A 25,555-nucleotide genomic window follows, 5' to 3' on the forward strand; every position below is an offset into this window, starting at 1 on the left:
GTAAACCCTGTTTTAGTTTACTGTGGCTCGCAAGGGGAGAAGCTTGTTCAATTTGAAACACCCAGGGAAAATGTATTTTCCCAGGATTCTAGGTGGGGTGTTGAGTCAAGATGGAAAATGTATGTGAAATCCATAAATTCAAGCCAGGCCTATGTTATTGCTGTTCAGGGCCTAGCAGAAGGGTTACCCAATTATGGAATTAACTGATCCAATAACTTCTGCAATCAAGCACTTACCCTGCACTTTTAAAATAATGAAAACAAAATTTGCACAATAGCTCTGCTCCTAGCAAATTAAAACAGCGTTGCTTACTCAGAAAAAAAAATCACTCATGTTGAGGCCTAAAGCAGAGCTAAGGCTTCTTACTGGGATTTTGTAGGCACAGCCAAGCCTGGTACAGTCAGTATGAGATGCATAGGAATGTTATAAAGAGAGAGTGGTAGTTAGCTGTGTTAGTCTGAAGTCAGGCAGAAAGCGGGGTGTATTTGCACTTTATAGACCAGGGGTGGATGATTATTTGGGCCTGCCACCTCCCTTTCCCCACCCGGAGGCCAGAGCCGGTGCCTGCCGACTGTATCCACAGCACCAGCAGAGGCTAGAGCTGCCACCCATGCTACCTGCCAGCAGAGGCTGAGGCCCAAGCCTAGTTTGCCCATGGCCTGCCACATGGTGCCGCACCCATGGGCTGATAAAAATCAATTGACAGGCGAGATCCAGCCCATGGGATGTATTTTGCCCACCAATGTTACAGATTAACTAAATCCAAGGTTTATAACATTAGCTTTCATAAGCAGAGGGCTTGCTTCATCAGCAATTATAAAGGTCATTAATCAGCAAATTTAAGATATAATATGTGCTTGATGTAAGCTCTTCTAATGGACAAACAGGGTGCAATAGAAATGCAGTTCCTGCTGCTAGCCAGTCTGATCACCTGAACAGTGGTTTCACTGAGCGTATACTCACTACCGACTAGCTGCTTCTTTGAACTGCATTGTAGTAGGACTTAACAGGTTCTTGGAACCAACAACACCATTTACACTGATGTAAACCAGAAATAAGTCCAGTGAAGTCCATGCAGTTGCACCACTTCAAGTAAAATGAACCTCAACCTCTTCTTTAGATTATGTGCATTCCTCTTCTTGAGATGAGGACCTGATTCATTTACATATCTGACTACACGGAAGCATATCATATCTTGCATTGCACATCAGAATAGAAGCAAGAAAATCTTGAATAAGAGAACTAGGATATGAAAGGTTTTTGCGACTACCACACGTTCTCCTAATGTTTCTTTTTTGCAACTTGGAGACCCTCAAATAACTATTTAAACATCCATTTTCCATAGGCAGCAATTAAATTGTCAAGTAATACCTGCCTAAAGTTGCTGATATTTATAAAAATAAATGATGGATATTCTATTTCTATTTCACACAAATGACTTAGTTCCCAGGATTCTGATCACATTTAAATGGAGGAAAAAGAAGCTAGTTACTAAATTCAGGCACCACACTAAACTCTAAGGGCAGAACATGGTATTTCTTGTTGATAGTGTCACAACCCAAAGGTGTGATTTTTGTTTGTGTGCGCTTCGGCACAGCTAAATTGCTTCCCGCCAAATTACAGCTTCTTTGCACGGTGGAATTTTCTGCTGCAAAAGAGAACCCCGGGTGCAAAAGAAGTTCCCGCCACTTGAAGCTTTCTTTGCATGGTGCATTTCTAGGTTGCAAAAGGGAAATGCACGTTCCAAAGAGTTCCCGCCATTTGTATTAAAATTTGACCCCCACTATTGGTCAGGTCTAAATTATTCACACGTGGCGGCTAGCGATTGGCTTGCTAGCCGTATAAGAGGCTTGGGTGGTTTCCGCCCAAGTTGGAGAACTCCGCGAACATCAGGAGGAGGAGACTTCACATCTCGTGAAGATCTCTAAGCGCTGCAGAGCTTATTGAACCCAGCGTAATTCAAGAAGGCAACAGAGGTTTGATCACCCTCTAGCCTCTCCCCGTCACCGACCGCAATCCCGACGTATCCCTTTTCCCTGCGCGCAAAAGTTCCACGGAGCCTCGACAACTTCGTGTGAGTTGAGAGTTTTGTCAGAGTCCCTAACCTGGGGATTTAATTGGAGCTGTACCTGGGGAACTTTCCAGCCTACACCGCGACCATCTTCGGTGTAAGTAAACAATCTTGAATCAACCATTAAGCGTCCGTGCCTAATTCTAGCTCATGCCGCCTGCCTTCTCCGACCCAGCGTGTCCAGGCTGCTGGCCACAGCCCGTGCCATGCACAAAAAGGGCCCCGAGAGCCTGAGATCACTCCCGGCCCACACATGGCGACGAGGATGGGATCAGGAGAAGCTGGAGCTAGAGTTAGTTAAGAACTGCCCTTGGCGCAGTGAAAAACGCCAAGTGAAAAGTTTTATGGAACTGGAGGCGCATATCGCTTACCACCAGGTGGGCAGAATGGGTGAGAGATGTATCAGCGGACGCCTTTCGCTGAAGGGAGAAGAGGGAGCCTCCGAAGATGGAGCTCCGAGAGAGAGAGAAGTGTGTTTGCACCCCGCGGCGTTCAGGTGTATGATGAGTGACGAGCGGGTCCTGTTCAGGCCCCTCGACACTGTGTCCCTCGCCAGAGTCAACCCAGTGGGCGAAGTGAACCCGACCCTCACCCGGGAGTGTGCCTATTGTCTAGGATATGCTCGGGAAAGTGAAGAACTGGTGCCGATCAGCCGGTTCTCCCCTTTCATGGTGGTGTCCAGATTAAGGGGTCGCGAGCTTCCATCCGCACTCCGTGAAGATCTGGAGACGGAGGAACGCGCCGCAGATGAGAGGGTGGCCCCACAGTACGACAAGGGGGGAGTGTTAACTGTGACTTCGCACTGTGAATGATTTAATGAGACAGAATTTAAGTTTAAAGGCCCAGCTGCGTATGGCCGTTCAGGCGGTCAAAGCAGCGGCTGAGAAAAAAGATCCTGAGACGCCAGTCCAAGATGGCGCCAAGCAAGAGGGAGATCGCATGGAAGAGCCGGAAGAGAAGAGTGGAGCTTCGGAGGAACCCGCGAGAGTTCGGCCAACAACTCCACCCACCGACGCAGCGTTGTTGCCGACGACCACGCCTTCGTGCTGACAGAAGGGAGAATCAAGCGGAGGAGTGCATCCGCCCCTCCTGCCTGAAGCAATAACAGCAGCAATGACTCCCGCAGCAGCAGTTCAGCCTGTAACAACATCGACTCCCGAAAGAGCAGCTCATAGATTCATAGATTCATAGATGTTAGGGTCGGAAGGGACCTCAATAGATCATCGAGTCCGGCCCCCTGCATAAGCAGGAAAGAGTGCTGGGTCTAGATGACCCCAGCTAGATACTCATCTAACCTCCTCTTAAAGACCCCCAGGGTAGGGGAGAGCACCACCTCCCTTGGGAGCCCGTTCCAGACCTTGGCCACTCGAACTGTGAAGAAGTTCTTCCTTATGTCCAGTCTAAATCTGCTCTCTGCTAGCTTGTGGCCATTGTTTCTTGTAACCCCCGGGGGCGCCTTGGTGAATAAATACTCACCTATTCCCTTCTGTACCCCCGTGATGAACTTATAGGCAGCCACAAGGTCGCCTCTCAACCTTCTCTTGCGGAGGCTGAAAAGGTCCAGTTTCTCTAGTCTCTCCTCGTAGGGCTTGGTCTGCAGGCCCTTGACCATACGAGTTGCCCTTCTCTGGACCCTCTCCAGGTTATCCGCATCCTTCTTGAAGTGTGGCGCCCAGAATTGCACACAGTACTCCAACTGCGGTCTGACCAGCGCCCGATAGAGGGGAAGTATCACCTCCCTGGACCTATTCGTCATGCATCTGCTGATGCACGATAAAGTGCCATTGGCTTTTCTGATGGCTTCGTCACACTGCCGACTCATGTTCATCTTGGAGTCCACTAGGACTCCAAGATCCCTTTCCACCTCTGTGCCACCCAGCAGGTCATTCCCTAGGCTGTAGGTGTGCTGGACATTTTTCCTCCCTAGGTGCAGCACTTTGCATTTCTCCTTGTTGAACTGCATCCTGTTGTTTTCTGCCCACTTGTCCAACCTATCCAGGTCTGCCTGCAGCTGTTCCCTGCCCTCCGGCGTGTCCACTTCTCCCCATAGCTTTGTGTCATCTGCAAACTTGGACAGAGTACATTTGACTCCCTCGTCCAAGTCACTGATGAAGACATTAAAAAGTATCGGTCCAAGGACCGAGCCCTGTGGGACCCCCCTGCCCACACCCTTCCAGGTCGAGACCGACCCATCCACCATGACTCTTTGGGTGCGACCCTCTAGCCAATTCGCCACCCACCGGACTGTGTAGTCATCCACATCACAGCCTCTTAGCTTGTTCACCAGTATGGGGTGGGATACCGTATCGAAGGCCTTCCTGAAGTCTAAGCATACGACATCCACCCCTCCTCCTGTGTCCAGGCATTTCGTAACCTGGTCATAGAAGCAATTTAGCTGTGCTCACAGCTCGTCCTGTAACAACGATCAACCCAGTGACTGATGCACAAGATGCCGCCACCAGTTGCATTCGTGCTTGGACGGAGTTACAGCAGCTGTACAAGGAATCCAAAATGGAGTCTGACGAGGCTATAGTCTCATGGCTGGGACTCACGTCCACGGAGTTTGAGCTTGACTCATCGTCTAGTTGAGCGTGCAAGAGAGGGTAGATTAGAATAGCAAACATCTGTATTATAGGTTCTAGAAATCATAGTATAGTTCCATGGAAACTGTGTAAAAATTTTGAGATATGTTAACCTATTTTTTGAGAGTTTTTGATTACAGATCCGGAATTCAGAGTGCGTGGCGGAGAGAAGCCCCAAAAAGGATAACACTATTGGAAGAAGTGAGGGCCTGACGTACGACTTCGCCATGACGCCCACTGAAGCCCTGATTGTGCAGTTTTTTGTTATGAATCTGATTATGTGTTTATGTATTTGTATTGGTTATTATTTGATTCGATCCCTAGAGGACAAACTTTTTGTGTTGGTAAATTTTATGTTTATTTGTTAAGTTAGCGACTCGCGATAAAACTCCCAACTCCTTGAATGACGAGCGTGCAGCATAATTCAGCTATGCCTTCAGCAAGGGGGGATGTCACAACCCAAAGGTGTGATTTTTGTTTTTGTGTGCTTCCGCACAGCTAAATTGCTTCCCGCCAAATTACAGCTTCTTTGCACGGTGGAATTTTCTGCTGCAAAAGAGAACCCCGGGTGCAAAAGAAGTTCCCGCCACTTGAAGCTTTCTTTGCATGGTGCATTTCTAGGTTGCAAAAGGGAAATGCACGTTCCAAAGAGTTCCCGCCATTTGTATTAAAATTCAACCCCCACTATTGGTCAGGTCTAAATTATTCACACGTGGCAGCTAGCGATTGGCTTGCTAGCCGTATAAGAGGCTTGGGTGGTTTCCGCCCAAGTTGGAGAACTCCACAAACATCAGGAGGAGGAGACTTCACATCTCGTGAAGATCTCTAAGCGCTGCAGAGCTTATTGAACCCAGCGTAATTCAAGAAGGCAACAGAGGTTTGATCACCCTCTAGCCTCTCCCCATCACCGATCTCAATCCCTACGTATCCCTCTTCCCTGCACGCAAAAGTTCCACGGAGCCTCGACAACTTCGTGTGAGTTGAGAGTTTTGTCGGAGTCTCTAACCTGGGGATTTAATCGGAGCTGTACCTGGGGAACTTTCCAGCCTACACCGCGACCATCTTCGGTGTAAATAAACAATCTTGAATCAACCATTAAGCGTCCGTGCCTAATTCTAGCTCATGCCGCCTGCCTTCTCCAACCCAGCGTGTCCGGGCTGCTAGCCACAGCCTGTGCCGCACACAAAAAGGGCCCCGAGAGCCTGAGATCGCTCCCGGCCCGCACAGATAGAAGAGGGTGGGAGCATTCCAGCATAGAAGCTATTCTCCACAAACTATCCAAAGACCCGATCATCTGCACCAAGTTCCTTGTTCTGGGCAAACAAGAGATTATACAGAATATTGCCAAATAATTTGCACAGATGGCTTCACCTTCCGCCCCAGAGGATGTTCTAGACATAAGATTTAGATCCTCTTTTCACAAAATATAAAAGGGAGACTGCTGATCATGGGGTGTCAAAGAAACAGGTAGTCAATGCCGCACCCATCTTTAAAAATGTGAAGGGACAATTCTGGGAATTACAGTCTATAACTTTTATTTCAGAGCTAAATCAAATTGGATCAGATGATCGTTACAAATAAAATGCTAAAACATCTTGATGGTCCTGGAATGGTTCATCCTAGCCACTACTGCTTCTGCAAAGAAAACCATGCCTCTAATCTCTTAACCTACCCATAACTTTTCAGTGCAGGAAGAAAGAGATGATGGAGAAGTTGCTGACATTTGTTTACTTGAACTTGCAAGCAGTCTTTGAAAAAGATCCCAAAAGGTGGGATGGAAACTAAGGTTTTGTCAAAATGAGTAAATGCCATTTATTTTACTCATGCAAGCATTTAAACTGGGTTAGTTAAACTAGTTTAACTACCTTATGCTATTTAATTAGTATCTCCTAATTTAGTCTTTCTTTGATTTAAGCAAGACAGCTTTCCCAGCTAGAGCAGACCTATGCTGTCATTGGAGGAAAAGTAAGGAACTGTTGTGGTTTTGTTGGCTGAATTCAGTCCACAGACGCAACGTAACACACTGAAGATGCCTGACTAGAGTCCTGGGCACTATAGTTGTACAAATAAGAAGTAAGGAATTATTCAAACTACTTGTACACATCGTTGGTCTCAAAATTAACTGTAATCATTACAGAAAGAGAGCCTGACTATTATGTACAGCTCAGTGAAAACATCTTCTAAATGGTGGTCAAACCAGGAAACAATACATTATTAATACATTACAAGAGTGGAGTGGAAAATAAATACTGAGGACAGTACAATGCTTCACCCACATATGGAATAATTTGTTCTGCAATGACAATCCCATTTTTTGGAAGATCAGGGAGAAATAGAAGGCATGGCAATAATTAGGTAACGGATGGAGGTGCCTCTGTATTAACAGCAATTATAGAGACTAGGGTAGTTTAGGCTAAAGAGGAGATGGTAAGGAGGAGATGCAATAGAGATATATACAGAATAATGAATGTGTTGGCTTCTTCAGCCCATCTCATTAAAATAATTAGCTTTGTATTAGTTGGACCAGCACCAGGAGCCAACAATTTACTGGGATATGAAGGGTGTGGTACCTCTACTAATTAGCACACAATGCAAGGGAATAGTAACAAATGCCCCCACATATTTAAGTTAAGTTTGAACTAATATATATTGTCTATGCAACAAACAGGTCACAGATCAAATGGTGAGGCTGCTTTCCCCCTGGAGTCGTACATAATATGCTCTTCTCAGCTGCAATGCTTTCACTTCCCTCAATTGACAGTCCTGTTTTTACGGAAGTCTAGGTGCTGGCTTTAGTCTAAATGTAGTGTACTTAGTGAAAACAGAGGAGAGAGGGATTGTTTGTTGTTAACAGGGTGGACTGAGATTCAGGAGAACTGGGCTGACTTCTCAGCTCTGCTGTGAACTGCCCGCTTAGCTCTTGGGGCTGAGATTTTCAGTGGAGTTTGGCATGAACTCCTACCTGAATACCAACAGTGCAGGGGGCCTGAGCCCTTCCAGATACTTCCATCTCAGCTTCTCTGTATGTCAGGACTTGTCTCCAAAATGGGGTTAATTTTCACTTTCTCCTTTCTCTTTAGCCCATAAGCTCTAGGGGAGCAGGGACCATCTCTGACTATACATATCAACAGAGAAGTAATTAGCCATGTTAGTCTCAAGTCAGGCAGAAGCTTTCATCAGATAAGCTTGGACTCATGAAAACTTTTGCATCTCTTGATTTACTTTGTCTATAAAGTACATCTCTACCCTGGCATCTGTATGTATCCAGGATAATGGATCAGAATCTCATTTAAGTCCTTAAGCCCTGCTCTAAAGTGTTCGCTTGTTTGAAGCTCTGTATTATACTCCCAAGTGGGGTTGTGTGAGGTGGTAGAACACCCACCTTTTGATGTCGAGGGTCTGGACACAGTGGCCCTTCATCTTGCAATTTCAGACCAGATGTGGGTGGATCATTTGCCACAATTAAAGCAATTGTAGTATCATTTGGAGTGTGATGGCTTGTCAGGACATGCGAGTGCAAATCCAAAGGCATGAGAATTTCTTGCTCTGACAAACCCCGGCCCCTCCTGCCTGCCTGTAAACAGGTATCTATCTGGCCTTTAGCCTTGGGAGGTAAAGGCACGGATATTATACTGGGCAGCCATGCCAATCCCTTGCACACCATTGGTTACAAAAACTAGCATTCCTTAACCACACCAGCCTGATGGCTGCCAAGGCTTGGGACAGACCTTTCACCTATTGCTGCTGAGTAAACTATCCAGTTTTGCAGTAAGAACACAGTAGATATTATGGTATCCCCTGAACACTTCAGGGTGATAACTAAAACCAGCCTTGTTATGGGGACTGGTTACAGCACACTGCACTCCTGCAACTCATCAGACAAGGAAGACTTGGAACCAGATCCAAGAAGTGTATGAAAGAACTTGTAACCCAGCTTGTCCACATCTGCTTGCTTCAATGTTTCCTAACCCGTCTTGGACCACATACCACGCTTGGGAAGGAAAGTGGTTGCTTTAAACCTGCCATTAGATTTTAGTGCTTGGGTGGGGTTGAGAGCTGGCTTTCAATAGCAATCCTCATCTTGATCTAGGCTCGAGAGACCCTCCCTCCTGTAGGGACTGGCCTGGCCTAGGAAGGGGGCATGGGATCTGAGACTAGCTGCAGCAAGTGGGTTGAACCAACAACAGAGAAACACAAGGCCCTGAATGCAAGAGGAAATGCGCAGGCAACTTTAAAACAACATGCTTTTTTTTTTGTCAATCCAAGAAGGAAGGATTTTTTTTGCAGGTGATCTTTTTTGTTGTATAGTTGGGAAGATGCATAGACAAATGTTTGGGTACCAAGTACCCATCCTCAGCCATTTCCTCTCTTCTCCCTGAGATTATGAAGCCTTGAGGATACTTGGGCTCTAGTTCACAGCCCCTCTGTGGCCTATCCAGTCTCTTATTCTGGTATCCCTGCTTCCTACCCAGCTTCAATTCACAAAAGAGCACCAGGAAAGGATTTGAAACCAGGCACCTGGCCTTAGCCTGCCTCAGTCATTTCTCATAGATGCGAGAGTCTCCAACTAGAGCAAAAGCAGAAAGGCAGCAGTCGGCTCTGGGAGAACCTGGCTAAAGGATTTAATCCAAGCACATCCCTTTCTTGGTTTGCTTGCATTGGTGATAACAGGCTGAATCATAGGGCCAAGCTCTACACCCAAGCTTGGCTACTTGGAGGCATTTCCCAAAGGGATGCTTTTGCCTGCTATCTATCTTACTGCCTCCTGCTCTGTCACACCTGACTGCCAAACCTCCCAGGTAGAATTTAGAGGCTGCTCCCTCCCTACCAAGTCAGCAGGAATTCACCACCAGCTGCTTCCTGCAGAAAAACTATGCTACTTTCTACATGTTTGGTGCTGCTGACACCACATCCTAGCAGGGCAAGGATCTTGAGATCCCTCCCACTGTTGTGCAAGGCTGAGCACAGTCTAATCACCCCCATGTAAGCAGGCTGCCTAGCCTAGTGGCTTCTGCAGACAGGTTTTGCTCTCTGAGGAGCCCTTCAGCCAGTCCTCCCAACTAAAGCACGGGCTTTGAGCAGAAAACAAGCAAACAACAACCCCCAAACTCCTCTTCCCACTCCCAGGGACCAGGACAGCCCCTTGGCTCTGACCCCAGCACAGCAGTCTAGCCCCTCCTTGATAACAAGCTTGTTCTGATCATAGCTTTCCTCCTACTCACATGCTGTTCCCTCACTTTTTAGAGGCTTTCTGCTGTCTCTCCTGGGGTTTTAAACTCCCAGCAAGTCACACCCTCCTAATCTAAATACACTGCAGCTGAGCACTCTCAAAACAGATTATTTCCTGTTAAAGGGACAGAGCACTCTTTTGTACCCCATTATAATGTTTGCACAAGTACCATCTACCCAGCTTTCTGAGGACCTTCAATTGCCTCTGCTCAAAGAAATTACTGAAGAGCATTTGAATTACTTCAGGGCCAGATCTAAGACTCTGCCCTGTGACCATTAATGAGAAGAAAGGGCAAAGGAGGGGCAATTGATTCATATAAACTGTACTAAGATGACTTGGGTACTTAGATGGGAACTGGGGCACAGACTATCTCTTGCTGTGTTTGTAATACCACCAGACAGAACCCAGAGGAGGTTTTAGGCTACAATAGGAAAGAGATGTCTCAAGGTGGGCACTTATCACCCAGAAGTAGAAAACACTTGCAAGTCTGCCCTTGAATTAAGTAGAAAGCCCCAAAAGAACAAACTACCTGTCAGATACATGGGTATAATTCCCTTTGACTAGACTGGGCCCCATAAGCAGAGATCAAGCCTTCAAGAATTGATTATAATGGTCACTTTCTTTTTTTTTATCCCCCTATATGTTTGTAAAGAAGTTACTTGCAAGATGCTGGAGGAAAGCAAGAAATGAACCCTTGGCTCCTTCACTCCAGGTTTCAATGACCTTCAGATATTGGAGGAGTTGCACAAAGACCTAGCAGAAAAGTGTCACCATCTAGCTTCGGAGAGGCTTCATATTAGCCTCACATGAGTGGCAGACAGACAGGAAGTCATTGGTTTTGAGTTCTGCTCAAGGGAGGAGGTCATTTAGGCTTCATTTTTGTTACATTTTAAAACAAAAGTAATAAGAGTTAGAAGAGTAAATGCATTCATCAGGACAGCAGAATTTTTCCATATATACTTGTTCCTTGTCATGGAGCCAGTCCAGAACCAGGACCCCAGTATTGAGTTAGTGGAGAAAGAACTGACTGAGCCACAAAGGCAAGGGCCCTCTTCTTAGCTCTGCCACTGATCCACTGAGTGACCTTAGCCAAAACACTTCCACTCTGTACTTCAGTTTCCCAGTCTGTGAAGCAAGGAATGAAAAGCACTAAATAGCATCAGTCCCATCTTTTTCACTGCAAAATGTGTTTACTCTTCTCCTCTTCTTCAGCAGTGATCTGCAACTGCTTTATTCCTGGCCTGTATGGATGGATCCTTCCTTCCTGTGGAGGAGTGGTGAGTGTTCTTTGGCAGATATTATGGGAGGTCTAATAACAGTGTTTGCACCAACTTGGGTCATGTTGGGACTCACAGACAAGATGGGGACAATGTTCACCTCCAGGAACCTTGCTGCTTAGAGATCACATTAATTGCCAGTACCATTTTAATAATCTCTTTCACCAGTTTGTTCAGCTTGCAGAAGTACTTCTGATTTGGTCCCTCTGAAGCAGGTTCTTAAAAAACTGATATATCAAAGACTCCTTATATTTTTTGGCTGAAATTTTAAGATGTACCTTTGTGATACCATAATACCCCAGCATGGCTCTCATTCTCTACATAGTGAAGTAGATAGCCCAATTTGGCTACTTCACTTTATAGACAGTACTTCTGCTTTGCTGTGAGATAGTGCATCTCTATGATGTCATCTGCCAAAGCTTGTGCCTGGTTATAGAAGAGCCTTATACCATTTGCTTAGAACTGCAACTTTCTCAACTCCAACCTCAGCCACACTCTGAGAGAAGAGGTAGAGTTGAAGCGGTCTAACAACATACTCATTTTGGATGATCAAACCAAAGGATGGAGCGAGACAGTCCTCAGTGATGGCAGATGCCTGCACAAGGAGCAAAAGTCTCAAGTTTCAGCAAGGGAAGTTTAGGTTAGATATTAGGAAGAATTCTCTCACTAGGAGGGTAGTAAAGCCCTGGAACAGGGTACCCAGAGAGGTGATGGACTCTCCATCCTTGGAGGCTGTTAAGACCCGGCTAGACCAAGCTTTGGCTGGGATGATCTAGTTGGGGATGGTCCCGCTTTGAGCAGCGGGTTGGACTAGATGTGACCTTGTGAGGTCCCTTCCAATCCTCATTTTCTATGATCCTATGATTCACCTAACTGCTCACTCATCCAAAATTCCTGCTCCAGCCATTCCCCCACAGTCCACTCTCCTTAAATCAATTTGAGGAGGATGGATAAAGGTGACTTTCTCCAAAATGAACCTCCTCTGACCATGCACTCACTCAAAGCTCAGTCCTCTTCGTCCAAGTCCCATTCAACACAAAACAGCCTCTCTCTTCATCAAACCACTTCATGTACTGTCACCTTTCAGTAAATGGCTCATGAAACTTTTGAGTCCATGAACCTTGATCCTGGAAAGTCCTGGATTCTGTAACAGGTTAGCAACCATCTCAGCACAGACATCAAGGAAGATGCCCTTGCTTGTTCAAAAGTACCGCTGCCACCGGTCCCTCTCCCAGGTCCTCAGAACTCGCTGTTTCCACCAGTCAGTACTTCTGTCATGGGCCCAAAAGCAGTGATATGCAGCCTGAAGGTGGACCCAGTGATCTGACTGTTCTCCCTGGAGCCACTTAGTTCTTACTGCTCAGGCTTGGGGCTCTCAGATGTGCAGAGCACAGAACACAACTTGAGGAAGGTCACTTTCTCACTTCCCAGGGCCAGGGTCATCAAGCTTTGAGCTGCCATGTGGCAATGCATCAGCCAGCCGAGATGGTCAAGAAGGGTGTGCTCACGAGCCCTACAAGTACCATTCAATCCATTCAATCTGTGTCATGCGCGAGGCAGGGTTTGCACAGGGGAAAATACCAAGTGAACAAGTCATAGCTTCAATTCCAGGTTCTGAACTGGAATTGTGCTCCCACCTACTTTAAACTCCTGCCCCTGGCACCCTCTGTTCATACTGCATGCTCCAAGGAGACAGAGACTCCTGACAATAATGCTACCAGATTCTGAAGAAAGGTTCATGGACTTGTTGCCAAGAGAAGCTTTCCAGAGGCTCAAACCTTGCCTTAATTATGGTGGATTTCTATAGTGACAGGTAAAGGCAAATCCTTGACACCAGCTTGACAAATTCACACCCTCCTACTTGCCAAATTCCCTGGAGCAAAGCATGGAAGCATAAGAACAATGAGACAGTTGGAAGCATTTTTTTCATAAAGACAAATCCTGTTTTTTCCTAACTTTGTTTCAGCATATTTTATTAATAAAACACTAGCTCCCTAGAGCCAATGATCAAATTGCCCAATCCAAGACACTGAAATGAATCCAGATGTATCCTCCAGCTCTGTCTCTTAATTATGGCAAAGGTGCAGCCTTCCAGGTTAATGCCCGCCCCAGAACAAGCATCCCAATAAGGAGGAAGACATAAGGTGAGTGCTAGGTGTCACTGTGTATATTGCAGTGGCACTGACAGTCCCTTTTCAGAACAATACCCTAATCCAGTGTTTCTCAACCCATGGATCGCAACGCAAAAGTGGGTTACAAGAGCATATCAAAGGGTCAGAAACAAACTTTAAAAATGGATCAACAAACTTTAAAAATGGATCAACAAACTTTAAAAATGGATTCTCCTTTAAAGGAGAAAAACATGGGAAACCATGGAATTTCACTTGCAGACTGGCAGAGGTCCAGATTGCAAAGGGCTTTTTGGAGCTCTTTGTCCCCCCCGCCACACATACCCCTCCCCACACACAGAGACACACCCCACACACGCACTCCTTGCCCCACACACTGTGGGGCTGGATCCGGGGAACGAGGGGCAGTGGGTCAGGACTGGCCATCAATGTTTACAAATGGGTCCTGGTACAAAAAAGGTTGAGAACCACTGCCGTAATCAGTCTGGCTCTGTATCAATACTCAATGAAAGATCCTGCCCCTAAGAGACAACTCTTCTGAAATTTCCCAGTGTCACAATCTCAGGGATTATCTTGCCCATACTTCTAGATCTGTTATTCTTCTTTACACAACTCTCATTTCTACCCTGTTCAGGTTTCATCATCACCAATGTCTTTCCAAATGGTTTTCACAGTCAGATCTGTCCGTGCAGACATGAGGTTTTGCAACTGAGGCAATGTGTTTAGCTGGATCATACTGGTCACAGAAGCAATTCTCTTCCTATCTGCTTTTCTATCATCAAACTGAACCTGTTTATACCTTAGCCATTTGGAGCTAAACTGGGCTTACCTGGTGCAGTTGGAATTGCTCTGTAAATTTCCAAAGCAGGGAAGAGCCCTTCCTGTCCTAGAATTCATTGAGCTCTTGGCATACATTTTTCAGTGTCTCCGTTCAGTCAAGACAAGGATTTATCTGACAGACACTGTAATGAAAGTGTCAGTGGGGTGTCCACAAGCATTCGGTGCTGGTGGAAGGGTGCTTCCAATACACTCATCCATAGCACTCCGTCCATTTCAATGAGACCTGAGTAAGGACATCAGAGCGTAGGATTAGAAGAGGGGCTCCTTGGCCATCAATCCATTCATGCACATTGTGAATCCCCCAAATCATCACTTTAACCCCTCACCCACAATTACAAGGAACACTATCTGAACAAGAACACCTAATGCCATGCCACAGGTAAAAGCAAAGGAGATGAAGGGACTAGCAACAGTGAATGCATTGGAAACTTGCATCTTTAAAGTCTTGTCTAGTAATGATCAGCCATTATTTGTAACGAGGCCCTTTGCAGTTTCCTCAGGAGCGCATAAATTCTTGAACTCAGCCATTCCACCCACCCTCACAGAGATAATCAGTATGCAGGGCCCAATTCTCACACTCTGGCATGGTGCACGAGAACTAATAGTGGATCCAGAACAGTGAAAAGCAGGGAAAGGGGGAAGAGCTCCCCATGAACTTGTCCAGCAACTAAATCCAGAGCTCTTGGCAGTGAACCAGTGGCGAGAGGGGGTCCAGTCCTCTGCTTTCAAAGACAATCCTGAACCAAAGGAAACCCCCATATTGTCACCTGAAACCCTCACCCACACTTACAAGGAACTAAATCTGAACACCCTAGAATAGGTCAAGGCAAGGGAGATGAGGACACTGGCCATTAGAGTTTGCTAGAAAAATCCTATCTTGAAAATCTTCTCTGCCATAAGAGCCATAAAGAGACTTGAATTGCCATGTGTATTGCCAACAAGAAGAAGCTATGACTGCACAGATTGTGCCATACCAACTGGGATATTCATGAGTGAAGACACATCTATGTAACAGAATTTACACCTGGCTTAAATGAACCAGGAACAAACGGTACATGTCCCAACTCCACCTAAGCCTGCCCACAATGATCCCCTTTAGGACGTTCACAGCTCAAGGGCATTTTCAGACCAAACTCAGGGCAGCAGTCTGTTCTGAGGGCAGGAGCATACCTTCTGAGCACACTTCTGTGCCTCTGCTACACTCTGATACAAAGTGATTAGCATAACCAAGCCCCTTGCTCCTGGCCAGCTTGTACCCTGCTGCCACAAACTCATAGCATGACTAAAGATGGCAGAAGAGGATGCAAAGCATGAACCTTTCTCTATTTTTTTTAAAGGCTGTGGATTCCTGATGTTTTATCAAATGGGAGTGATGAAAGCTCTACAAGAACTGGCACCTGAGATACTGAGATCAGCATCCAAGATCTATGGGACATCCTCCGGCGCACTTATAGCCACATTAGTGACTTGTGGGTGTGAAATAGGTAAGAAACGCCTGGTTGAATTTACTCTGTGTCGTATTGTGCTTTTTAAAGAAAAGTCAGTGGACAAGTCTAAAAGTACTAATTGGAGCGTTCATTAGGAAATAGGAAAACACAACCCATGCAGCCTAGAAACAGCAATGGTTGCACTTTCTACTAAGAGGCCACAGCTCCAGTTATGTAAAGTAGTAGATACCCATTAATAGTGCTATAGATGCTATGTAGTGTTACAGTAATAGTATCCTGTAGCGTTCTAGATGAGGGAATAAGTTAATTAATTCTTACGGAGTCTACCAGCTGATAAACCCAACAGCTTATAGGTTTTGTTGCTTTAATACACAGCCATTGGACTTCATCTGCTGTAATAAAAGCCTTCATTATCCCCAAAAATGTTGTTTCTTGCCCCTGCACTGTTATTTACCGACTTTGGTAAAATCATTTTTGAACCTTTTTTAACCTTCCCATTCAGTTTTCACATACAAGCATAAAACTCCCCTTGACTTCTCTGTCTTTGGCCCGCACAGACTTAAGGGCAAGACTTGCTCCCATATGGCTGCATGATCTACTAAGCATGGTCACTTTTTCCTTCTAGATGCAGTGGTTGGTTACATGACTGACACTGTGAAAAATATGGAGGGTTCAATCCTCCGGTACCTGTATCCAAATAATGGAGTAATCCTGAATATACAGAAGGCGTTAGAAAAATGTCTGCCAGATAACGCTCACCAGCTGGCTTCACGGAGGCTGCACATTTTTCTTACTCAAGTATCAGGTCTCCAAAATGTTGTGGTATCAGAGTTCAGCTCCAAAGAGGAGATCATTCAGGTAAAAGTAGCTTTCTGAGTTTGGACTAAAAGTAACTGAGAGTTTGACAGAGGTATAAGGGGAAGTGTACTGGTGTAATGGGAAGTATAATGCAAGCCCTGATCCACAAACACTCTTTGACTGTTTATCTCATTTTGGACATATTAATGTTTTCAGCATGGGAAGTAGCCAGGTCACCCCCTGGTATCAGGCAGGACAGTGGCCATGGCTTATCATAGATTTACACATCCAAGGTTATGGAACAGCGGAGGCTTCCCTACACCTACTATCCCCTCTTTACCCTTTGAAGTTAGAGTTCAAAGGCCAAACCAAGTCCCAAATGTTCAATACCTCAATGGTTGTAGCTTCTGCCAGAGAGCAATAGATTAAAGCTGTTGCTGTCACGGTGACATCCCTTAGCCTTTCTCCAACCAAGAAGTACCCACAAGTCAGTGGGGGTTAGGGGTTTGAGGCACCCTAAATTCCCCTCATTCTGGAGCTTGCAATGTTGTGGTATTTTATAGGAGCTACCCCACCACGAGTAGCTCCACCATGTTGGCACCAAGCCCTCCAGTTGGTTGCAGATCATGGTCATATCCAGAGTCAATTAGCAACAGGTGAGTACCAAGATAAGACAAGGTTCCCCTACACATGGGACAAGATCGCAGTTGAACACAGAGGTAAAGAAGAATTCCAAGGAGTGTAGCAGCCAGGACCTGGGGGTTACAGTGGGCAGGCTGCCCAGAAATGTGGTGGGATCTCCATCCTTCCAGCTTTTTAACATCCAGCCATACAAAGCCCTGGCTGGGATGATCTAGTTGGGGCTGCTCTTGCTTTCAGCAGGGGGTCGGACTAGATGTGATCTCCTGAGGTCCCTCCCAACCCTCATTCTCTATGATTTTATGATTCAGGAGCAGGTTCCCAATGAGCTTCCCCCATCGAGCTCCAACCCCACATAGAAGGTTTCAAGCCAAAGGCTTGTCAGCTTGACCCCTCACTGGCAAATTGGAGGCAGCAGGCAGAATTAACCAGTTCATGAATTACACATGCTACTCTCCAAACCATGTTACCAGTGCCAGGGGCTGCGCCTTTAGGCATAACTGGCACTTCTGTTGCCATCTGTGGCAGCTTTCTGAGCAGGACCTGGATTTTTTTCACTCTATCGAGAATCCTCCCACAAGACTCCAGCAGCTGAACTTGCATCAGGATCTATCTCTGTTCTGACAAGAGTTGCAACACTTTGCTCAGATGCCATAGGGGAGCTGGCTGGATTACCCAGATGCACAGTCCTCCAATCTGGCAGCCACGCCACTGGGCAGCACTACCCCTTTCCACACCTTTGGGACCGAGCAGTGGCTACACTGGGCAGTATCCCTAGCACATGGAACATGGCATGGCCAGACCTGTGCTCTTGGCCCTGACCCAGAGTCTAGGGTCCAAATACCCCAAACATTATGATCCATTTCTAGGGGGTACTCCTCATCCCCATGCTTAAAGAGAGCCCTGCTCCTATATCTCTCTGTGCTTCCTTTCCCCACAGGCAGTGTCCTGCAGCTGCTTCATTCCTGTCTATAATGGGTACATCCCTCCCTCTTTCCAGGGTGTGGTGAGTATCCTTGGCTGAGACCCTGGGAACCGCTCAGCAGCTGCCAGTGGCTTTTGTGATCAACACAGATAAAAAAAAATCAGGATTCTGACCCTTAAGTCCTCCCCATAGTTCCTCCTCATCCAATTTCCAGCAGAGGCAGGAGCCTGTGAGCCTGGGTCAGGATTTTAGTTCATTACTGCCACGGGGGCTCCCTCCTGCTACCACAGGTCCCTCCATCTCCAAGACCTTCCCCATGGGGATCCAACTCCCAGCATACGTGGCGTCCAAGGCTTTCCTTACAGCTTTCCAGAGCAGAATGACGTCTGGATGGCAAACTGGATAACCAGGGCACAGCCACGTTTGGTAGAGATGGGAAAAAATCTTAAAGCAGCTCCTTCCCTCGAGTTGCATGCCCAGATGAAACAGCTGGTTCCCCTGTAGGGAGAAAGAGTAGAAGGAAAGTCCCTCCCTCAGAGACCTTGGTATCTTGAACACAGCTGGTGGACAACCAGTTAGATGGGAGGGGAATATGGGGGAAGATACAACAGGAAAGGAAAGAAGACTTGCAGAGCTGCACAAGCACCTCGCTGCTTGCTGGACTTTAGTTGGCTACCTGAGATTGAGAGACCTACCCATGGATGGGAGTCCTAAGGCCAGAGGGGCACAAGATGAGGTAATAGTTGTCTGGAATGCACAACACGTTGGTCTCCAGCAAAACCAAAAGAAAATACAATTGTCAGAGGTGCTGGCCAATGACTGATAGCTGTTACCTAACACAGGTACTGTGCTGCGTTTTGTTCTAGCGCTATATTGATGGAGCCTTCAGTAGCCCAAAGGCTTTGTTCCACAAGACCATGATTACAGTGTCTGGGTTTGCATTTGACAATGACATCTGCCCAAGGGATAATCCAGGCACTTACCTCAGTGTGTATATGTTGCAGCAGCTATTTCAAATGTCACCAGAAAACTTAAAAAGAATGGTCTATTGTTTTTTTCCACCCAGCCGTCTGGTGAGTAGCCATCAGAAATTGATATAATCCTAGAATTACCGTCTGCTGTGTGTGTACAACAAGCATTGTTTACAAGCCTGACATCTTTTCTCGGTAGGTGGTGCATGAGTTTATTTTACAAGGGTATCATGACGCCGGCTTCTACTTGGAAAGAAATCGTAAGTACTGCATTGAGTGGGGACAGAGAAGAGATGATATTCCCTGAGGGTGGCTGGACAAGATGTTTCGTTCATAAAAGTCTCTGCATCTTACAACTGACTAGGAGCCAAAACTGCCTTGGTTGCCCACTAGGACTGTGCAAAACTTCAATCTCTGATTCAATTCTGTGGATATACGGCCCAATTTGGTGGCCAAATCTCTGAATCTGAATCGAATCAGAGGACCCTTTAATTTCTCCAAGTTGAATTGGAACTGTCTGAATTGATTCAGAGAGATTTGGAAAGATTCAGAGATTTGGACAGAGACAGTTTTAAATGTTTATTCTCCATAGCTCTAGGTAGCAGGGGCTCATGAGTACTGTGATACTGGGGTGCATGGAGTGTCCCACAGGAGCACGGGGGGCTCCCCAGCGTGCTCGGCAGCAGACCCAGAAGTTGACAAGAAGCAGTGTGCAGGGGGGCCCTCCTGCATCCCTCCGGTTCAGTGACTGGTGCCTCCTGGGTCTGGGGGCGGGGGGGGGGGGGTACCTGGGGTCCCCTAGTGGCTGTTCGCCAAGCCAGGGAGGCACCTCCCGCCCCCCTCCCCAGGCAGACCCGGAAGTGGACTGAAGTACTTCTGGTCTACTTCCAGGTTTGCCGCCAAGCACATGGTGGGCCCCCCACGCTCCTGTGGGATGCTCCATGCACCCCAGCACCACAGCAATCAGGAGCCACTCCTGCTACTTCGAAGTATATAGAAAAAACTTTTAAAGCCATGTCTGTGTCTCAATCGCTGATTCCGCCAAATCAGCATCAAAATTTCAGATTCGGATTCGGCCGAATTGAATCAGGGACAGTGATCCAAATCAACAAATCGGATCACTGTCCTCAATTCGGGCCAAATCCAAATCCGGCTCCAATAGGGCCCACTTCGTAAACCCCTATTGCCAACTGCCAGTCCCATCTCTATTATGGGAAGCAACCCCAGCAGCCCCTGCTTCTGCTGTTGCTATGGCAGCAAGTGCTGATCAAACAAGTCTGTCACTGAGCATGTCCTGCTCACGTGCAAGCTCCACTGGGGGAAGAAGGATGGGAGGTGAGAAGCAGACCTGTAACACAATATTGGAGAGTAGGCCTTTTTGGTGAATTTTGCACACTTCAGCCACTTCAGACATTTGCACACCCAATGGTTTTATAGAGCTACACGCTTTGTAACACTACAACAATAACGTGTGTCCAGGGTCCAAGTGTCTGTATCAGTCTCCTGAGTTACAGTTGGTTATCATACAGATCTGAGTATTTGTGAGGATTGAATCTTTCTGTTGTTCTTTCCAATAGGAGAGTTTGGGATAGATTATCTTGCCAGGAACGCAACACTCCCTTTAGCCAGTGAGTCCCATAAGAAATGCTTGTCCCAGACCAGTGGAGGGTCTTGGAACCAGAACCCATCAACAAGGATCCTCACTTCCACTGATGCAGCTTTCAAGGACCTCACCACTCACGGAGCGATGAGCATGGCGGAGAATGAAACAGAGGGGAAAACGCAGCAGTTGCCCCTATACTGACACCAAGGAAGAGGATAATCAAGATCGCTTTTATTCCTCTGGTTCTTGCCAGTCAAGTAACAGTGACATTAGGATCCATGTGAGCACAAGTCCCAGTGAAGGTCAGGGTCAGTGTGTGCTCCCAACTTCATTAGGGCAGCCTTGGCAATGTTCTCTTGGGATCGTTGCCTCTTAACACCTGATTTTCCTGATCAAGGATGTGCTCGAAGCCACAGCCCCCTATTATACACCCTATGTTTGAAAGGAGACATTGGGGTCAGCAGAGCTGTCCAATCTATGTCCATTGGCACACACACTTGTAATGTTAATGCTCTTTCTGCTTACAAAGCCTTGGTCATAATTTTTTTTTAACTTTTCTATTTTATCAAGAAAGAGAAATTAATCTTCACTAGGGCTTAGCAGATACAATTTGTTCCTGATATTTCATAACTGCTGGAGAACACACACTTCTAATGTAAACGCTCTTTCTACTCACAAGCCCTTGGACCTCTATGAACGTACTTCATCTCTCTGCATCTCCTTGCCTGACTATGAATGTACGGCATTTTAGTTAGACCAGTATGCAAGCAGCATGGACACTTCTCTCATTTGATGCCTAGCTCATCTGTACTTATATTCAACCTCTTCTTAATAAATTTAAATGAAACCAGTGTGAGCCAGGTTGTAACCAAGATTTTCTACTTTTCCATCATCTTGCATAAAATAATTTTCACCCCAAAATGAAACATTGGTGCATGTGCCAATCCTGCAGTTCAGATTTCAGATTTTAATTTTTAATCCAATCTCCTCTTCCCTATGGAGCACAGTTCAAGAAGGGAGCAAAGTCATATCAAAGACTGAGAAGGCTGGATTGTTTTGTTTTTATCCTTTTGGGGATTTTCCAGCCCTTTGGAGACCCTGACCATGAATGCCATCATACTTTTCCTGGGATGACTGGTGGAGGTCCTCCCCACAAATCTCATGAACACTTCAGGTGATTCCAGTGATTATGTTCCATTTATGTTGTGAAGGTGTGAACCTTCAAAGAGGGGAAGGCTGCCTTAGAAAATGGTATTTAAAGGTTTGTTTTCTGGGAATTCTCTTATAGGAATATCTATATATATCTGCATTAGAATGGCTCAGAATGGGCAGCAGGGGTTAAATGATTTCTAAGAGCCTGGGTAACACAGTCACACAGTTTCTCACAGCCTTGGAAGTAGACAGTCTGTCTAATACAACAAGGCCAACAAGGACACAGTCTGGAAAACAGAGGCAGCATGTACCATACTATTCCATAGCACGAGATAAGGTGGCACCAGCTACCAAGACCCCAGAGCAGGAGGGCCTGAGTCCTGGTTTTTGGAGGAATAGACTACATTAGGAGAAGGCCTGGAAAGACCAAATTCATATATGTGCATGTGATGAGCTTGGAATATGCTGATAACACAGGACATGGACGCATGACAACCATCCAGCGATAGCCATGGATGAAAAGTCATCATGTGTCATCAGGAGGGAAGGAGAACACAAAGACAGAGTCTTGAGAGTAAGAAAAGGTCCCTCCCCATCATTCTCCCTGAGAGGGGTCCCCCTCCGTGTCCCCTGGGGAAGGGTGCCTGAGGCCACCATGGACAGAGGGCACACCACCAACCTGTCTCATCCACCCCACTGAGGGGGGTGTTAGCCTCGGCATCCCACCTCCAGACTGCTGACATGCTGACATCTGATACCTAAAAGAGAGCCTTAGAATGAAGACTACAACCTGGCCAGATGTACTTTGACTCTGATGACAGCCCTAGGATTTCATAGATATATAGAATTGCTCCATTTTTTGTATTGCTCTTTTTCTGTTATCACTGTGTATCAATAAATTTGCCTATTATCAAATGGAAAGGTCATGGTCAGTCTGATGGTGGGGTGCTGCTGGGAGCAGCTCAAATTTGGTGACAGGAACTGATTTTGACTACAGTAGTCAAAGCAGGCAGGTTCCTATCATGCAGCCCTGCTGCTAGTTGGCTGGGAATAAAGGAAATCTGGGTGTTGAATAAAATAACAGAATCACAGAACAACATGTCTGGAAGGGACATCAGGAAGTTACATCTAGTCCAAGCCCCTGCTCAAGGCAGGATCATCCCTGTCAAGTAGTTTCCTCACATACTCATGAAAACATCATGACCAGCACCCACACAGTTACAAGGCACAAGATCCAAAAGCACAGAAACATGCTAACTTGGTTAACTTCCACTCAGCTTCATCTCAGATACCCTATACCTCATCACCACTAAGTTACACAGGAAAGCAAATGCATTACATAGTTAATACATTTGCTTAATTATATTCATTTTGTAACTTGTCAGATGAAGATATGACCTACATGACTTAGGCTGTGGTATCTGGGGTTTTGTTTTTGGGTGAAAGGAGGGGAGAGCAGGAGGACACCTAGGGCAGAAACCCATTTCACCTGGTAGAAGACCAAAGTGTGGCTTGTGGTTTAGTCTCACTTTTTGGCCAGTCTTTGGGGAAAATTCTAAATCCAATGCTGCATGAACAGGTGCCCTTATTATACAACTAGGGAGGTGCTTGTGCCTTTCTGCTGGGTGATCCTTTTCCTCCCCAACCCTCTCCTAGAAGAAAATGGTGACTTGTGTGCCTCCCAACTGATGCCATAGGGGACATATTCAGCCGCACGTGATCTTCAGAAATTTAAAGTAGCCAATGGATCCCAGCTTCAGGGATGGGGCAGCCCTGGTGAGGGACATAGCCACTTTGTCTCAGCCACTTGGGTGCAGCCACAGAGGAGCTGCCAAAGGAAGGTTGACTGGGCCTTCAAGGAGGCATTATTGTTGGGCGAGGAGAATCTGTTCACACTCTCAAGGAATGCAAGATGGACAGTGTTGACCACCATCACATGCACATGCACATTGTGTATGTGGTGCCTGGTCACCAACACATGGTAGTCCTGAAGGGGCTTCTTATGGCTTACAATCCACACTGTCCAGGACTTGTGAGATGTTGTCTAGGCAGAGCTTTCTACAGCTGCTGCAGAGTGTCTCTGGGAAGTGAGCAGGACCCCAAGTGTCATGAGGCTGGAGTGGAATGGTCCAGAAAAGGTACGCTGCCCTCCTAGTGCATTTATTGGAGGGACCCAGTGAAGTAGTATCACATCCAGAAATGCACAGATGTCTCCCTATTTTTTAAATGGGGCAGTTAGTCCCCATGGGGGGTGGGGGGGGAGGGGGGAGGAAGTATAATAGTGGAAACTCACTCTTTAATCCTCCCCTGGCATTATACTCTGGGAGGAATTCTAGTACACCCTTGTAGCCATCTAAAATGGAGGGTGCTGATAAGTGCGATGAAGAGGACCAATATTTAAGAGCCATTCTATACATACAGTGGGCCCATAAATGGCCCCATTATAAGCATAGGGGGATGGGTAGTAATCCATAGGGTAAGACTCTATGGTGTCTGCTCTCCCATACACATGCCTCAAGGCAGGATAGGAGCAGTAGGAGTTAAAAGGTTACAGGTCTAAAGCTCTTTGGACGACAAGAAGCATCAAAATATTTGAAACCTATTCAAGAACATCCAGAGGTGGCCAGAATCATTACAAGCTGTGAAAAACAGGCAAGGGAAGCATACAGTGCAGTTCAAATAAGCCTGGTACAGTAAGTACAAAAGGAACGAGGGAATGTTGTTAATAAATTCATAAATTAGCAATTGAAAGATGCATGGCACCAAAGATATGTTCTTAGTCAATGATCAGGAACATAATTGGTTCCTAGTTGCAAGATCAGCAATATGATTGGTAAAAGGGCTGAGTGACTGTGACTTCTCTAATGCATAAATGCTTACAAGATATAAAAAAGATGGCATAAAAACACACTTTGGATTTGTGTTTAACCCTGTACTATCACTGCAGTCAACAGCCAGCTTGATTACCCAGCTGAGAGCATGAATTTATTTCTTTGATTCCTACATTTCCTCCCAAAAAAAGGCTCAGAGTAGCTTAAAATACAAGACGAAAATGATAGAAATGGAATGAAATCTTCGAAGACGAAGGAGCAGCAAAACAACACCCCTCAAATCCTCAACATTTAAAAGCAATCCACCTCACCCCTCTAAATTTAAACTCACTGGGTAGCCGCATGCTTATTTGAACCATATTGTGGAAAGACCTAACCAGCACTTGGAAGTAACAACACCAAGCAGAGCCCTAGTTAGCTCAGCTCTGGACTGATACATTCTGGGTACATCTACATGAGATGCTAAATGCTCAGCAGACTAATTCTACTGCACATTAGCATGTCATGGCAAAAGCCATGCTAATGCACTAATACACAGTACACTTAGTTTACTATGCATTAGCATCACTAAAAGACCATGTGCTGTTGCTATTGCGCAGTAGCACTGGTTACTGTGTATTTAGTACCTGTTATTATAAGTACTAAACTTATTGCGTAGTAGCAATGGTGCATTAATGCACGTGTAGACACACCCACTGAGAGGCAGAACCTGTGCTCCTTTCATAACATCACTTAAGCAGTTGGAATAGGTTTCTCAGCCTCTCCAAGCATCATAGCTCAGTCCCTGGCACGGATCTTTGAGAGCTTCTGGTGCTCTGGTGAAGTGCCTGAAGACTGGAAGAAGGCCAATGTGGTGCCTATCTTCAAGAAAGGGAGGAAAGTAGATCCGGCAAACTACAGGCCCATCAGCCTAACCTCTATCCTGGGGAAGGTCTTAGAAAAGATTATCATAGAGGCCATCTTTAACAGACTAGCTGATGGAAAGATCCTGAGGAATACCCAGCATGGGTTTGTTGCAGGTAGGTCTTGCTTGACCAATCTAATTTCCTTTTATGACCA

The 25,555-nt window shown here is 46.1% G+C and overlaps 1 protein-coding gene across 1 annotated transcript; it reads left to right on the forward strand.

Annotated features, from left to right (window-relative positions):
- The first annotated feature begins 15,254 nt into the window (after nucleotides 1-15,254).
- On the forward strand, nucleotides 15,255-21,389 carry LOC102574443 (omega-hydroxyceramide transacylase-like). The gene is made up of 6 exons (XM_006266221.3): nucleotides 15,255-15,613; nucleotides 16,203-16,435; nucleotides 17,955-18,020; nucleotides 18,806-19,012; nucleotides 19,110-19,170; nucleotides 20,488-21,389. Exons 1-6 carry the CDS (start codon nucleotides 15,418-15,420, stop codon nucleotides 20,712-20,714), a joined length of 990 nt encoding a protein of 329 aa, XP_006266283.3. The 5' UTR covers nucleotides 15,255-15,417; the 3' UTR covers nucleotides 20,715-21,389.
- The last annotated feature ends 4,166 nt before the right edge of the window (nucleotides 21,390-25,555 follow it).

This window comes from Alligator mississippiensis, chromosome 14 (genome assembly GCF_030867095.1).
Source record: "Alligator mississippiensis isolate rAllMis1 chromosome 14, rAllMis1, whole genome shotgun sequence".
Taxonomy (NCBI): domain Eukaryota; kingdom Metazoa; phylum Chordata; order Crocodylia; family Alligatoridae; genus Alligator; species Alligator mississippiensis.

Excerpts from the sequence above, each read along its gene's own strand:
- LOC102574443 (XM_006266221.3), top strand. The coding sequence starts at position 15,418 with ATGGCAGAAGAGGATGCAAAGCATGAACCTTTCTCTATTTTTTTTAAA. Across the intron at positions 16,436-17,954 it reads CCAAAGAGGAGATCATTCAG|GCAGTGTCCTGCAGCTGCTT; the intron begins GTAAAAGTAGCT and ends CTTTCCCCACAG. Across the intron at positions 18,021-18,805 it reads CTCCCTCTTTCCAGGGTGTG|CGCTATATTGATGGAGCCTT; the intron begins GTGAGTATCCTT and ends GTTTTGTTCTAG.